Source organism: Salmo salar, chromosome ssa06 (assembly GCF_905237065.1).
Source record: "Salmo salar chromosome ssa06, Ssal_v3.1, whole genome shotgun sequence".
Classification (NCBI taxonomy): domain Eukaryota; kingdom Metazoa; phylum Chordata; class Actinopteri; order Salmoniformes; family Salmonidae; genus Salmo; species Salmo salar.
The window spans coordinates 85,738,253-85,753,585 of record NC_059447.1 but is presented as its reverse complement, the minus strand read 5'-3'; the positions used below and the strand labels follow the sequence as shown (position 1 = coordinate 85,753,585).

At 42.8% G+C, this 15,333-nt stretch overlaps 1 protein-coding gene across 5 annotated transcripts in view; it reads right to left on the bottom strand.

The window, feature by feature from the left end:
* LOC106608253 (ryanodine receptor 3) overlaps nt 1-15,333 on the bottom strand; it is a 288,745-nt gene that overhangs the window by 124,910 nt on the left and 148,502 nt on the right. For all 5 annotated transcript variants that reach the window (XR_006770345.1, XM_045721102.1, XM_045721103.1 and 2 more), the window contains 4 exons: nt 7,019-7,165; nt 6,706-6,832; nt 6,424-6,538; nt 801-933 (listed from right to left, as the gene is read on the bottom strand). Coding sequence is in view for 4 of the 5 variants with exons in the window: in XM_045721102.1 (XP_045577058.1) it covers nt 801-933; nt 6,424-6,538; nt 6,706-6,832; nt 7,019-7,165 (522 nt within the window). In the remaining variant the exon portion in view is untranslated. The remainder of the gene's footprint in view (nt 1-800; nt 934-6,423; nt 6,539-6,705; nt 6,833-7,018; nt 7,166-15,333) is intronic.

Sequence of the window (15,333 nt, the reverse complement as noted above, 5' to 3'; positions counted from 1 at the left end):
CATAACCCAGACCAGGCCGATAACCCAGACCAGGTCCATAACCAAGACCAGGCCGATAACCCAGACCAGGTCCATAACCCAGGCCATAACCCAGACCAGGCCGATAACCCAGGCCAGGCCGATAACCCAGACCAGGTCCATAACTTAGGCCAGGCCGATAACCCAGACTAGGCCGATAACCCAGGCCAGGTCCATAACCCAGACCAGGTCCATAACCCAGGCCAAGCCGATAACCCAGACCAGGTCCATAACCCAGGCCGATAACCCAGACCAGGTCCATAACCCAGACCAGGTCCATAACCCAGGCCGATAACCCAGACCAGGCCGATAACCCAGACCAGGTCCATAACCCAGGCCCATAACCCAGACCAGGCCGATAACCCAGACCAGGTCCATAAGCCAGGCCCATAACCCAGACCAGGCCGATAACCCAGACCAGGTCCATAACAAAGACCAGGCCGATAACCCAGACCAGGTCCATAACAAAGACCAGGCCGATAACCCAGACCAGGTCCATAACCCAGGCCAGGTCCATACTGCTGTTGTTTGTTTCCTGTGCACTTTCTCTCTCTCTGCCACCATTCCCTCTCTCCTCTCTTCCATATGTATGTCCTCTCTCACTATGCCCTCCTTCATACCCTTCTTGTTAGAAGAACAGTGACAGAGCATTCCAACTCTGCTGTTCTCCAGTAGGCTGCTGGGGTTCTCTCTCTCTCTCTCTCTCTCTCTCTCTCCCTCCCTCCCTCCCTCCCTCTCTCTCTCTCTCTCTGCGCCACCTTCCCCTCTCTCCTGTTACCCACCCAGTCCGACAGAGCTGTTCTCCAGTAGGTAGCTGAGGTGGTCAAACATGGCCTTCTGGTTCTGTCGACTGATACGACAAAAGTAACACAGGAACCGACAGCAGCTGGCGACCATCTTGGGGAACGCTATCTCCTAAAAAGAGAGAGGGAAACATAACTTTTAACCATATAATATACTGAACAAAACTATAAACACAACAGGTAAAGTGTTGGTCCCATGTTTCATGAGCTAAAATAAAACATCCCAGAAATGTTCCATACGCACACAAACCTTATTTCTCAAAAATGTTGTGCACAAATTTGTTTACATCCCTGTTAGTGAGAATTTCTCCTTTGCCAAGATAATCCATCCACCTGACAGGTGTGGCATATCAAGAAGCTGATTAAACAACATGATCATCACACATGTGCACCTTGTGCTGGGGACAATTAAAGGCCACTTTAAAATGTGCAGTTTTGTCACACAACACAATGTCACAGATCTTTCAAGTTTTGAAGGAGCGTGCAACTTGCATGCTGACTGCAGAAATGTCCACCAGAGCTGTTGCCAGAGAAATGAATGTTTATTTCTATACCATAATCTGCCTCCAACGTCATTTTAGAGAATTTGGCAGTTGGTCCCCCCCGGTCTCAACCACAAACCACATGTAACCATGCCAACCCAGGACCTCCATATCTGGCTTCTTCACCTGTAGCATCGTCTGAGACCAGCCACATGGACAGCTGATGAAACTGGGGAGTATTTCTGTCTGTAATAAAGCCCTTTGTGGTGAAAAACTCATTCTGATTGTCTGGGCCTGGCTCCCCATTGGGTGGGCATATGCCCTCCCAGGCCCACCCGTGGCTGTGTCCCTGCCCAGTCATGTGAAATCCATAGATTAGGGCATAATGACTTTACAGTGCATTTCAATTGACTCATTTCCTTATATGAACTGTGATTGAGTATTATCGTTGAAATTGTTGCATGTTGCGTTTTCATTTTTGTTCATTAAAGAACATTACATTATTAGTCTATTTGTTATGACAGAAAAAAAATATATTGTTTATCTTATGTTCCCCCCCCCAGAAAACTAGGGCCAAGTAACTTTTATGTAGTTTAAAGCTTTAATAAATCTGAAAGTAACTTGTCAATAGGAGATATGTCCTAGAGAGAATGGGAGATATGTCCTAGAGAGAATGGGAGATATGTCCTAGAGAGAATGGGAGATATGTCCTAGAGAGAATAGGAGATATGTCCTAGAGAGAATGGGAGATATGTCCTAGAGAGAATGGGAGATATGTCCTAGAGAGAATAGGAGATATGTCCTAGAGAGAATGGGAGATATGTCCTAGAGAGAATGGGAGATATGTCCTAGAGAGAATAGGAGATATGTCCTAGAGAGAATGGGAGATATGTCCTAGAGAGAATAGGAGATATGTCCTAGAGAGAATGGGAGATATGTCCTAGAGAGAATGGGAGATATGTCCTAGAGAGAATGGGAGATATGTCCTAGAGAGAATGGGAGATATGTCCTAGAGAGAATGGGAGATATGTCCTAGAGAGAATGGGAGATATGTCCTAGAGAGAATGAGAGATACGTCCTAGAGAGAATGGGAGATATGTCCTAGAGAGAATGGGAGATATGTCCTAGAGAGAATGGGAGATATGTCCTAGAGAGAATGAGAGATATGTCCTAGAGAGAATGGGAGATATGTCCTAGAGAGAATGGGAGATATGTCCTAGAGAGAATGGGAGATATGTCCTAGAGAGAATAGGAGATATGTCCTAGAGAGAATGGGAGATATGTCCTAGAGAGAATGGGAGATATGTCCTAGAGAGAATGGGAGATATGTCCTAGAGAGAATGGGAGATATGTCCTAGAGAGAATGGGAGATATGTCCTAGAGAGAATGGGAGATATGTCCTAGAGACAATGAGAGATACGTCCTAGAGAGAATGGGAGATATGTCCTAGAGAGAATGGGAGATATGTCCTAGAGAGAATGGGAGATATGTCCTAGAGAGTGACCAAGATCTAGAATGTGTCTGTTTGAGAGATCACAAGTTAGAATGGAGCTTTTGTCATGTTATTGAATCAACATCGTTGAAAACAGCCCCCCCCAGCTCAAAGGACCGTTGACAACATTACAAGACAGTCCTTCACAACAAACTGTAAATCTGACATATGCTTAAACCTGCTTACAAGCAATGACTTTGGTGGTCCATATGGGGCACTGAATACACACACAAAGGCACACACACACACACACACACACACACACACACACACACTGACATACACTCTCACACACACACACACACACACACACACACACACACACACACACACACACACACACACACACACACACACACACACACACACACACACACACACACACACACACGCACACGCACACACACACACGCACAAACACACTGTAAACGACCTGGACAGATCAAGTATCGGCCAACAGTGCAGGAATTCATGTTACTGGTCCTGACGAATGAGATTGCCAACCAGATATGACGGCTTGCGGTCGGTCTGTTTGTCTGTCACTCAGGCTGTCTGGGGATGCATGACGTGGTTCAGCTCATGTTTGGCTGTTGGCACAGACAGTAGTATTAAATCATACCCCAGTCTTACAGCACATCCCAAAAAGGACTGGCATGAGAGTCCCTGCTCCTCTACCCCTCACATCACATTACCAGACCTGTACCCCCTCCAACCCTCTCCTGGACATGCCCCTCCAGCACCCCTCTACCTACCCTTACCCCCTTACATGTCCTGCCCAACTCCCCTGTATCTCCTTACTCTCTCCTTCTGGGTACTGAGTGGTTGATCTTGGGTAGGATCCCTATATGTGCTGATGGCTAGGGACTGCCTCATAACATATTAACTTTCCTGGGATCTGGGACATGGGATTCATGTTACAGATAGACCTGACAGTACAGCCCCTGCATGGCTGTTTACATCACAGCTATTTTGATCCCCTTGGGATCTCCTTGGGTTCTCCTTGGATCCTACCCAGACAAACAGTAGTCATACACTTGGATAAAATTATAATAAAATATACCTTATCTTGGCACTGTGGCATGGTATGGGCAGCTATTAATCAATTCATTAATAGGTAATAGATTCATAGCTTCATAGACTGGAGTTAGAAAGGTTACCTCCTATTTTGAAAGGACAGGAAGTGTTAGCTGTGTACATGACCAGGCATTCCACATTTAACCCCACCTAGATTTGAACAGCGAAATATCAAGATGTTTTTACAGTTTTATATGTAAAAACAAGCATTTTTTAAAAACTTTTTATTCAAAAACAGGTAAACCGGACATTTTCACTTCCCGATTGCTCCGTTTTCACTCGGAAAACAAAGGATCAAAATGTACACGGACCATAATCTTAGGTGCCACCATTTCTCAGGCTGATACAGAGAGACTCATCCATGCTTTATTTATAAGCAGGCTTGACTACTGTAATACTCTCCTGTCTGGTCAACCCAAGAAAGCCATTGGTCAACTCCAAATCATAGAGAACGCTACAGCTCGGGTACTGACCAAGACTAGACAGAGAGCACACATTACATCAGTTATAAAGTCTCTGCACTGGCTGTCTGTGAGATTTACAATTCATTTTAACATTATTCTATTGGTTTTAAATCAATCCACGATTGTGCACCCCAGTACATGTCAGACATGTTTTTAAGTTATGTACCCAGTAGGTCCCTCAGGTCCTCTGGCACTGGCCTTATAACTTTCCTAAAGCCTAGGACCAAGAGACATGGAGAGACAGCCTTTAGTTACTATGCCCCCAGCCTCTGGAATAGCCTGTCAGAGAACCTGAGGGGGGATGAAACTGTGGACATTATTTCAAACAGATCTTAAAACACACCTTTTTAGCTTTGCATTTCCTCAGAGTTATTTTTTTTGTCCTTTAGTTTTAAAATGTTATTCTTTCGTTTTTTCATCTCCTTATGGTTCTTGTGTATTTTAGTTTTTACTTTCATTGTTTATTTATTTATTTCTGTGAAAAGCATTGTGGTGCATTTGTGTCTGAAATGTGTTATTTAAATAAAGCTTGATTTGATGAGAAAGGATTTAAACATTTTGATTCAACTCATGAATTAAATTGAATGTACCTATGTTCCCCCTTTATATCTTAATGTATTCACATCAGTCCAGTACTGAAACTAGACGAGGAGAGAATATATCTTTAGACTAATGAGGTACAGTACCTGTGACTTGTCTCTTTAGACTATTGAGGTACAGTACCTGTGACTTGTCTCCTCTTTAGACTATTGAGGTACAGTACCTGTGACTTGTCTCCTCTTTAGACTAATGAGGTACAGTACCTGTGACTTGTCTCCTCTTTAGACTAATGAGGTACAGTACCTGTGACTTGTCTCTTTAGACTATTGAGGTACAGTACCTGTGACTTGTCTCCTCTTTAGACTATTGAGGTACAGTACCTGTGACTTGTCTCCTCTTTAGACTATTGAGGTACAGTACCTGTGACTTGTCTCCTCTTTAGACTAATGAGGTACAGTACCTGTGACTTGTCTCTTTAGACTAATGAGGTACAGTACCTGTGACTTGTCTCCTCTTTAGACTAATGAGGTACAGTACCTGTGACGTGTCTCTTTAGACTATTGAGGTACAGTACCTGTGACTTGTCTCCTCTTTAGACTATTGAGGTACAGTACCTGTGACTTGTCTCCTCTTTAGACTATTGAGGTACAGTACCTGTGACTTGTCTCCTCTTTAGACTAATGAGGTACAGTACCTGTGACTTGTCTCTTTAGACTATTGAGGTACAGTACCTGTGACTTGTCTCCTCTTTAGACTATTGAGGTACAGTACCTGTGACTTGTCTCCTCTTTAGACTATTGAGGTACAGTACCTGTGACTTGTCTCCTCTTTAGACTATTGAGGTACAGTACCTGTGAGTTGTCTCTTTAGACTATTGAGGTACAGTACCTGTGACTTGTCTCCTCTTTAGTCTAATGAGGTACAGTACCTGTGACTTGTCTCCTCTTTAGACTAATGAGGTACAGTACCTGTGACTTGTCTCCTCTTTAGACTATTGAGGTACAGTACCTGTGACTTGTCTCTTTAGACTATTGAGGTACAGTACCTGTGACTTGTCTCCTCTTTAGACTATTGAGGTACAGTACCTGTGACTTGTCTCCTCTTTAGACTATTGAGGTACAGTACCTGTGACTTGTCTCTTTAGACTATTGAGGTACAGTACCTGTGACTTGTCTCTTTAGACTATTGAGGTACAGTACCTGTGACTTGTCTCCTCTTTAGACTATTGAGGTACAGTACCTGTGACTTGTCTCCTCTTTAGACTATTGAGGTACAGTACCTGTGACTTGTCTCCTCTTTAGACTATTGAGGTACAGTACCTGTGACTTGTCTCCTCTTTAGACTATTGAGGTACAGTACCTGTGACTTGTCTCCTCTTTAGACTATTGAGGTACAGTACCTGTGACTTGTCTCTTTAGACTATTGAGGTACAGTACCTGTGACTTGTCTCTTTAGACTATTGAGGTACAGTACCTGTGACTTGTCTCCTCTTTAGACTATTGAGGTACAGTACCTGTGACTTGTCTCTTTAGACTAATGAGGTACAGTACCTGTGACTTGTCTCCTCCCAGCACGTTGACCATCACCTCCATGACAGTCTCATGCATCCCCAGGACTCTCATTAGGTTGGGGTGCTGGTAGAACACCTTGTTGTTCATTATGTCACTGCAAACACACAGAGGCCAGCTAATTATCTGAGCTAACAGTTGTTCTATAGTTGAACTAAACCAGATCAAACAACCTTAGTGTGTGTGCATTGAGCAATACTGTGGATGTATGGATCATTACAGTAATGTTAAATGCACACACACACACCTCCTCTCCTCTCTCACCCCAGTCCGTCGATCATGAGTTTCTCCTCTTCTTTCCCCATGCGTACAGACAGCAGTGATCTGATCTGGCCCAGAGAGGCCAGGAGGTTGACACAGTCCTGTACTGACACAGCAGAGATGGTGTAACCTGGTAATAGTAAGGGACAAAAGTTACATTTGCAATCTGTATGGCTTTGTCCATGTTTAACTGCAATTGTCTTATGAAAGATGAACAACAAAATAGTAAAAGATAAGACTCTGGACGATTAGGTCAAACTATCAGAATCAGTCTCGGAGTCACTCAATTGACGTGACACAAGGATCAAGTACATACTCTTCTTCATGGCCCTGAGCAGCGCTCCAATGCCGTCGTACTGACGTCTCAGCAGGCTGAACATCACACGAACCAGCTCTGGGTCCTGGATGCTGCACTCCTGAGCCCAGCTAGCCATGGTCTGGCTGATCAACTCCTTCAGGTTGGCTGAGGGGAGATACCAGTGTTTTACACATACAGATATTATAGATAGATACAGTGCATTTCTGAGCCCAGCTAGCCATGGTGTGGGAGACAAGACCATATCGGCTAGAGAGAGTGGGGGAGATACCAGAGTTTTATAAATACAGTTATTATAGATAAATACAGTGCATGTCTGAGCCCAGCTAGCCATTGTCCTTCAGGTTGCCTGGAGAAAGAAGGAATTAATTATTATTTCAAATCTAGTCAATATGTGTATTCTCCACATCCTGTGAGTTACAACTCTTTCACTCTCTAGGGCTCCTATTTTATTTTTACAATATGCCATTTGCTCTAAGAAAATGTCTGGACTTCTGCCATGGGAAATCAGTGGTTGATTAGGCTGGGGGAAAGCTGGTTGTGCTTTACAAGAGGTGACCACTATGTGTGCATACAGATGAACCCTGTTGATAGAGCTGCAGTTCTCCTCATCATGCCCATCCAAGAAAGATTGCTAATAGTCTGTCTCTCAGTTATTATGTTAAGCTACAAACAAAATGCAAGTCAAAATAAATATTTTTTTGTTAAGGGGGGGGGGGGCGTGCTGTAAGATCCGAGGCGGCCAAGGTGTGTACACTCTTAGAAAAAAACATGCTGTATAGAAACTAGAATAGTTATTCGGCTGTCCCACTGAATAACCTTTTGAAGAACCCTTTTGGTTCCAGGTAGAACCCTTTTGGTTCCAGTTAGAACCCTTTTGGGTTCCATGAAGAACCCTTTCTACAGAGGGATCTACATGGAAACAAAAGTTTATTCAAAGCGTTCTCCTATGGGGACAGACAAATAACCTTTTTGGAAACCTTTTTTCTAAGAGTGTAGATTTAACTGAATTGAATTTTTTCTTCTTCTCCAAAGTCATGTTATGTACCACCACAATAGGAATGTTGTACAGGAGCCAAGGGAAGAGGCAGGACGTATAAAACGTGTCATTTCCAGGGTTGGTAGAAGGATGTTGTTCTACTGATCAGCTGAGTCAAGTTTCAAGTTGCATTTGTCACACACACACACAAGTACATCGAAATGCTTAACTTGCACGCCCTACCCAACAGTGCAGTATTCAAAATAGTATAACTAATGAGAAATAAGGGTCATAGCCAGTACCAAATATCTGTTGTGAAGGGATACTGGAGTATTGAGGTAGATATGTACATGTCTGAAGGGATACTGGAGTATTGAGGTAGATATGTACATGTAGGCAGAAAATACTGGAGTATTGAAAGTAGATATGTACTGTAGGCAGGGATACTGGAGTATTGAGGTAGATACAGTGGCTTACGAAAGAATTCACCCCCCTTGGAATTTTTCCTATTACAACCTGGAATTAAAATAGATTTTTTGGGGGGTTTGTATCATTTGATTTACACAACATGCCTACCACTTTGAAGATGAAACATATTTTTTATTGTGAAACAAACAAGAAATAAGACATAAAAACAGAAAACTTGAGCATGCATAACTATTCACCTCCCTCCAAAGTCAATACTTTGTAGAGCCACCTTTTGCAGCAATTACAGCTGCAAGTCTCTTGGGGTATGTCTCTATAAGCTTGGCACATCTAGCCACTAGGATCTTTGCCCATTCTTGAAGGCAAAACTGCTCTAGCTCGTTCAAGTTGGATAGGTTCCGCTGGTGTACAGCAATCTTTAAGTCATACCACAGATTCTCAATTGGATTGAGGTCTGGCCTTTGACTAGGCCATTCCAAGACATTTAAATGTTTCCCCTTAAACCACTCGAGTGTTGCTTTAGCAGTATGCTTAGGGTCATTGTCCTGCTGGAAGGTGAACCTCTGTCCCAGTCTCAAATCTCTGAAAGACTGAAACAGGATTCCCTCAAGAATTTCCCTGTATTTAGCGCCATCCATCATTCCTTCAATTCTGACCAGTTTCCCAGTTCCTGCCGATGAAAAACATGATGTTGCTGTTCTCGGGTTGATGAGAGGTGTTGGGTTTGCGCCAGACATAGCGTTTTCCTTGATGGCCAAAAAGCTCAATTCTAGTCTCATCTGACCAGAGTACCTTCTTCCATACGTTTGGGGAGTCTCCCACATGCCTTTTGGCAAACACCAAACGTGTTTGCTTGTAGTTTTTTTTAAGCAATGGCTTTTTTTTGGCCACTCTTCTGTAAAGCCCAGCTCTGTGGAGTGTACGGATTAAAGTGGTCCTATGGACAGATACTCCAATCTCCGCTGTGGAGCTTTGAGCTCCTTCAGGATTATCTTTCGTCTCTTTGTTGCCTCTCTGATTAATGCCCTCCTTGCCTTGTCCCTGAGCTTTGGTGGCCGGCCCTCTCTTGGCAGGTTTGTTGTGGTGCCATATTCTTTCCATTTTTTAATAATGGATTTAATGGTGCTCCGTGGGATGTTCAAAGTTTCTGATATTTTTTATAACCCAACCCTGATATGTCTGTATTTCTCCACAACTTTGTCCCTGACCTGTTTGGAGAGCTCCTTGGTCTTCATGGTGCCGCTTGCTTGGTGGTGCCCCTTGCTTAGTGGTGTTGCAGACTCTGGGGCCTTTCAGAACAGGTGTATATATACTGAGATCATGTGACAGATCATGTGACACTTAGATTGCACACAGGTGGACTTTATTTAACTAAGTATGTGACTTCTGAAGGCAATTGGTTGCACCAGATCTTATTTAGGGACTTCATAGCAAAGGGGGTGAATACATATGCACGCACCACATTTCCATTCTTTATGTTTTAGAATTTTTTGAATCTAGTAATTTTTCTCATTTCACTTCACCAATTTGGACTATTTTGTGTATGTCCATTACATCAAATTCAAATAAAAGTCAATTTAAATTACAGGTTGTAACGCAACGAAATAGGAAAAATGCTAAGGGGGATGACTACTTTTGCAAGGAACTTGAAACTATCGACCCGCACCACTACAGCCCCGTCGATGTTAATGGGGGCCTGTTAGGCCCGCCTTTTCCTGTAGTCCACGATCAGCTGCTTTGTCTTGTTCACATTGAGGGAGAGGTTGTTGTCCTGGCACCACACTACCAGGTCTCTGACCTCCTCCCTATAGGCTGTCTCATCGTTGTTGGTGATCAGGCCTACCACTGTTGTGTCGTCAGGAAACTTAATGATGGTTTTGGAGTTGTGTTTGGCCACGCAGTCGTGGGTGAACAGGGAGTACGGGAGGGGACTAAGTACACACCCTTGTGGGGCCCCAGTGTTGAGTATCAGCGTGGCAGATGTATTGTTGCCTACCCTTACCACCTGGGGGCGTACCATCAGGACGTCCAGGATCTATTTGCAGAGGGACGTGTTTAGTCCCAGGGTCCTTAGCTTAGTGATGACCTTCATGGGCACTATGGTGTTGAACGCTGAGCTGTAGTCAATGAACAAAATTCTCACATAGGTGTTCCTTTTGTCCAGGTGAGAAAGGGCAGTGTGGAGTGCGATTGAGATTGCGTCATCAGTGGATCTGTTGGGGCGCTATGTGAATTGGAGTGGGTCTAGGGTATCCGGGAGGATGGTGTTGACGTGAGCCATGACCAGCCTTTCAAAGCACTTCATGGCTACCGACGTGAGTGTTACAGGGTGGTAATCATTTAGGCAGGTTACCTTCACTTCCTTGGGCACAGGGACTATGGTGGTCTGCTTGAAACATGTAGGTATTACAGACTCAGTCAGGGAGAAGTTGAAAATGTCAGTGAAGACACTTGCCAGTTGGTCCGCGCATGCTTTGAGTACACGTCCTGGTAAACTGTCTTTGTGAATGTTGACCTGTTTAAAGGTCTTACTCACATCGGCAACAGAGAGCGATATCACACACTCGTCCAGAACAGCTGGTGCCCTCGTGCTTGTTTCAGTGTTGCTTGCCTCGAAGCGAGTATAAAATACATTTCGCTCGTCTGGTAGTCTTGCATCACTGAGCAGCTCGCGTCTGGGTTTCTCTTTGTAGTCCGTAATAGTTTTCAGGCCCTGCCACATCCGACGAGCATCAGAGCCAGTGTAGTAGAATTCAATCTTAATCCTGTATTGACACTTTGCTTGTTTGATGGTTTGTCTGAGGGCATTGCGGATTAGTGTCCTGCTCCATGAAAGCGGCAGCTCTAGCCTTTAGCTCCATGCAGATGTTGCCTGTAATCCATGGCCTCTCGTTGGGATATGTACGTACGGTCACTGTGGGGACGACGTCGTCGATGCACTGAATGATGAAGCCGATGACTGAGGTGGTGCACTCCTCAATGCAATTGGATAAATCCCAGAACATATTCCAGTCTGTGCTAGCAAAACATTCCTGTAGCATAGTGTCCGTGTCATCTGACCACTTCCGTATTGACATTTTACGTTTACATTTTAGTCAGTTAGCAGACGCTCTTATCCAGAGCGACTTACAGTGGTGAATTCATACATTTCATTTCATTTCATGCATTTACAAAAAAATTTATAAAAAAATAAAAATAAAAATTGTACTGGCCCCCGTGGGAATCGAACCCACAACCCTGGCGTTGCACACACCATGCTGGCATTGCAAACACCATGCTCTACCAACTGAGCCAGAGGGTTGTGAGAGTCACTGGTACTTCCTGCTTTAGTTTTTGCTTGTAAGCAGGAATCAAGAGGATATAATTATGGTCAGATTTGCCAAATGGAGGGCGGGGGAGAGCTTTGTATGCATCTCTGTGTGTGGAATAAAGGTGATCTAGAGTTTTCCTCTGGTCGCACATGTGATATGCTGGTAGAAATGAGGTAAAAGGGATTAAGTTTGCCTGCATTAAAGTCCCCAGCCACTAGGAGCGCCGCTTCTGGATAAGCATTTTCTTGTTTATGTCCGTATAGAGTTGGTTGAGTGCGGTCTTAGTGCCAGCATCGGATTGTGGTGTTAAATAGATGGCTACGAATAATATAGATGAGAACTCTCTTGGTAGATAGTGTGGTCTACAGCTTATCATAAGGTACTCTACCTCAGGCGAGCAATACCTCAAGACTTCTTTAATATTAGACATCGTGCACCAGCTGTTATTGACAAATAGACACACATCCCCACCCCTCGTCTTACCAGACGTAGCTTCTCTGTCCTGCCGGTGCATGGCAAATCCCGCCAGCTCTATATTAACCGTGTCGTCGTTCAGCCACGACTCAGTGAAACATAAGATATTACCGTTTTTAATGTCCCGTTGGTAGGATAATCTTGATAGTATTTTCCAATGATTGCACGTTGGCCAATAGAACGGATGGTAGAGGGGGTTTACTCGCTCACCTACAAATTCTCAGAAGGCAGCCTGACCTCCGCCCCCTTTTTCTCTGTCTTTTCTTCACGCAATTGATGGGGATTTTTGCCTGTTCTCGAGAAAGCAGTATATCCTTCTCGTAGGACTCGTTAAAGGAAAAAGCTTCTTCCAGTTCGTGGTGAGTAATCGCTGTTCTGATGTCCAGAAGTTATTTTTGGTCATAAGAGACGGTAGCAGCAACATTATGTACAAAATAAGTAAAAAAATAAGTTGCAAACAACACAAAAAAACTAACAAAATACCACAGTTGTTTAGGAGCACATTAAACTTCAGCCATCCTCTCCGGCGCCATTCTACTAGTGTGTTAGTGTTAGTGTGTGGGTGTTAGTGTTAGTGTGTAGTGTTAGTGTGTGGTGTTAGTGTGTAGTGTGCGGGTGTGCGGGTGTTAGTGTGTGGGTGTTAGTGTGTAGTGTGCGGGTGTTAGTGTGTAGTGTGCGGGTGTTAGTGTGTGGGTGTTAGTGTGTGGTGTGCGGGTGTTCGTGTGTGGGTGTTAGTGTGTGGGTGTGTGGGTGTTAGTGTGTGGGTGTGCAGGTGTTAGTGTGTGGGTGTATGAGTGTTAGTGTGTGGGTGTTAGTGTGTGGGTGTTACTGTTAGTGTGTGGGTGTGTGGGTGTTAGTGTTAGTGTGTGGGTGTTAGTGTGTGGGTGTTAGTGTGTGGGTGTTAGCGTGTGGGTGTGTGGGTGTTAGTGTTAGTGTGTGGGTGTTAGTGTTAGTGTGTGGGTGTTAGTGTGTGGGTGTGCGGGTGTTAGTGTGTGGGTGTGTGGGTGTTAGTGTGTGGGTGTGTGGGTGTTAGTGTGTGGGTGTGTGGACGTTAGTGTGTGGGTGTGCGGGTGTTAGTGTTAGTGTGTGGGTGTGTGGGTGTTAGTGTGTGGGTGTGTGGATGTTAGTGTGTGGGTGTGTGGGTGATAGTGTGTGGGTGTTAGTGTGTGGGTGTGTGGGTGATAGTGTGTGGGTGTTAGTGTGTGTAAGAGTGTCAGTGTAGGCGGATATACAGGTACATGTAAACAGGGCTGAAAAGTGACTGGCAGCAGGAATATATAAATACTTATGGTAATATATACATGTAAACAGGAGTACTAGTGACCAGTAGCAGGATAGATAGATATACTAATGGTAATATATACATGTAAACAGGAGTACTAGTGACCAGTAGCAGGATAGATAGATAGATACTAATGGTAATAGATACATGTAGATAGGAGTACTAGTGAGTAGCAGGATAAATAGATATTGGTAATAGATACATGTAAACAGGAGTACTAGTGACCAGTAGCAGGATAAATAGATAGATACTAATGGTAATATATACATGTAAACAGGAGTACTAGTGACCAGTAGCAGGATAGATAGATACTAATGGTAATATATACATGTAAACAGGAGTACTAGTGGCCAGTAGCAGGATAAATAGATAGATACTAATGGTAATATATACATGTAAACAGGAGTACTAGTGACCAGTAGCAGGATAAATAGATACATACTAATGGTAATATATACATGTAAACAGGAGTACTAGTGACCAGTAGCAGGATAGATAGATAGATAGATACTAATGGTAATATATACATGTAAACAGGAGTACTAGTGACCAGTAGCAGGATAGATAGATAGATAGATACTAATGGTAATATATACATGTAAACAGGAGTACTAGTGACCAGTAGCAGGATAGATAGATAGATAGATAGATAGATAGATAGATAGATAGATAGATAGATAGATAGATAGATAGATAGATAGATAGATAGATAGATAGATAGATAGATAGATAGATAGATAGATAGATAGATAGATAGATAGATAGATAGATAGATAGATAGATAGATAGATAGATAGATAGATACTAATGGTAATATATACATGTAAACAGGAGTAATAGTGGCCAGTAGCAGGATAAATAGATACATACTAATGATAATATATACATGTAAACAGGAGTACTAGTGACTAGTAGCAGGATAAATAGATACTAATGGTAATATATACATGTAAACAGGAGTACTAGTGGCCAGTAGCAGGATAAATAGATACTAATGGTAATATATACATGTAAACAGGAGTACTAGTGACCAGTAGCAGGATAAATAGATAGATACTAATGATAATATATACATGTAAACAGGAGTACTAGTGACCAGTAGCAGGATAAATAGATACATACTAATGGTAATATATACATGTAAACAGGAGTACTAGTGGCCAGTAGCAGGATAAATAGATACTAATGGTAATATATACATGTAAACAGGAGTACTAGTGACCAGTAGCAGGATAAATAGATACTAATGGTAATATATACATGTAAACAGGAGTAATAGTGGCCAGTAGCAGGATAAATAGATAGATACTAATGGTAATATATACATGTAAACAGGAGTACTAGTGACTAGTAGCAGGATAAATAGATACTAATGGTAATATATACATGTAAACAGGAGTACTAGTGACCAGTAGCAGGAATAGATAGATACTAATGGTAATATATACATGTAAACAGGAGTACTAGTGGCCAGTAGCAGGATAGATAGAAATACTAATGGTAATATATACATGTAAACAGGAGTACTAGTGGCCAGTAGCAGGATAGATAGATACTAATGGTAATATATACATGTAAACAGGAGTACTAGTGGCCAGTAGCAGGATAAATAGATACTAATGGTAATATATACATGTAAACAGGAGTACTAGTGGCCAGTAGCAGGATAAATAGATACTAATGATAATATATACATGTAAACAGGAGTACTAGTGGCCAGTAGCAGGATAGATAGATAGATAGATACTAATGGTAATATATACATGTAAACAGGAGTACTAGTGACCAGTAGCAGGATAAATAGATAGATACTAATGATAATATATACATGTAAACAGGAGTA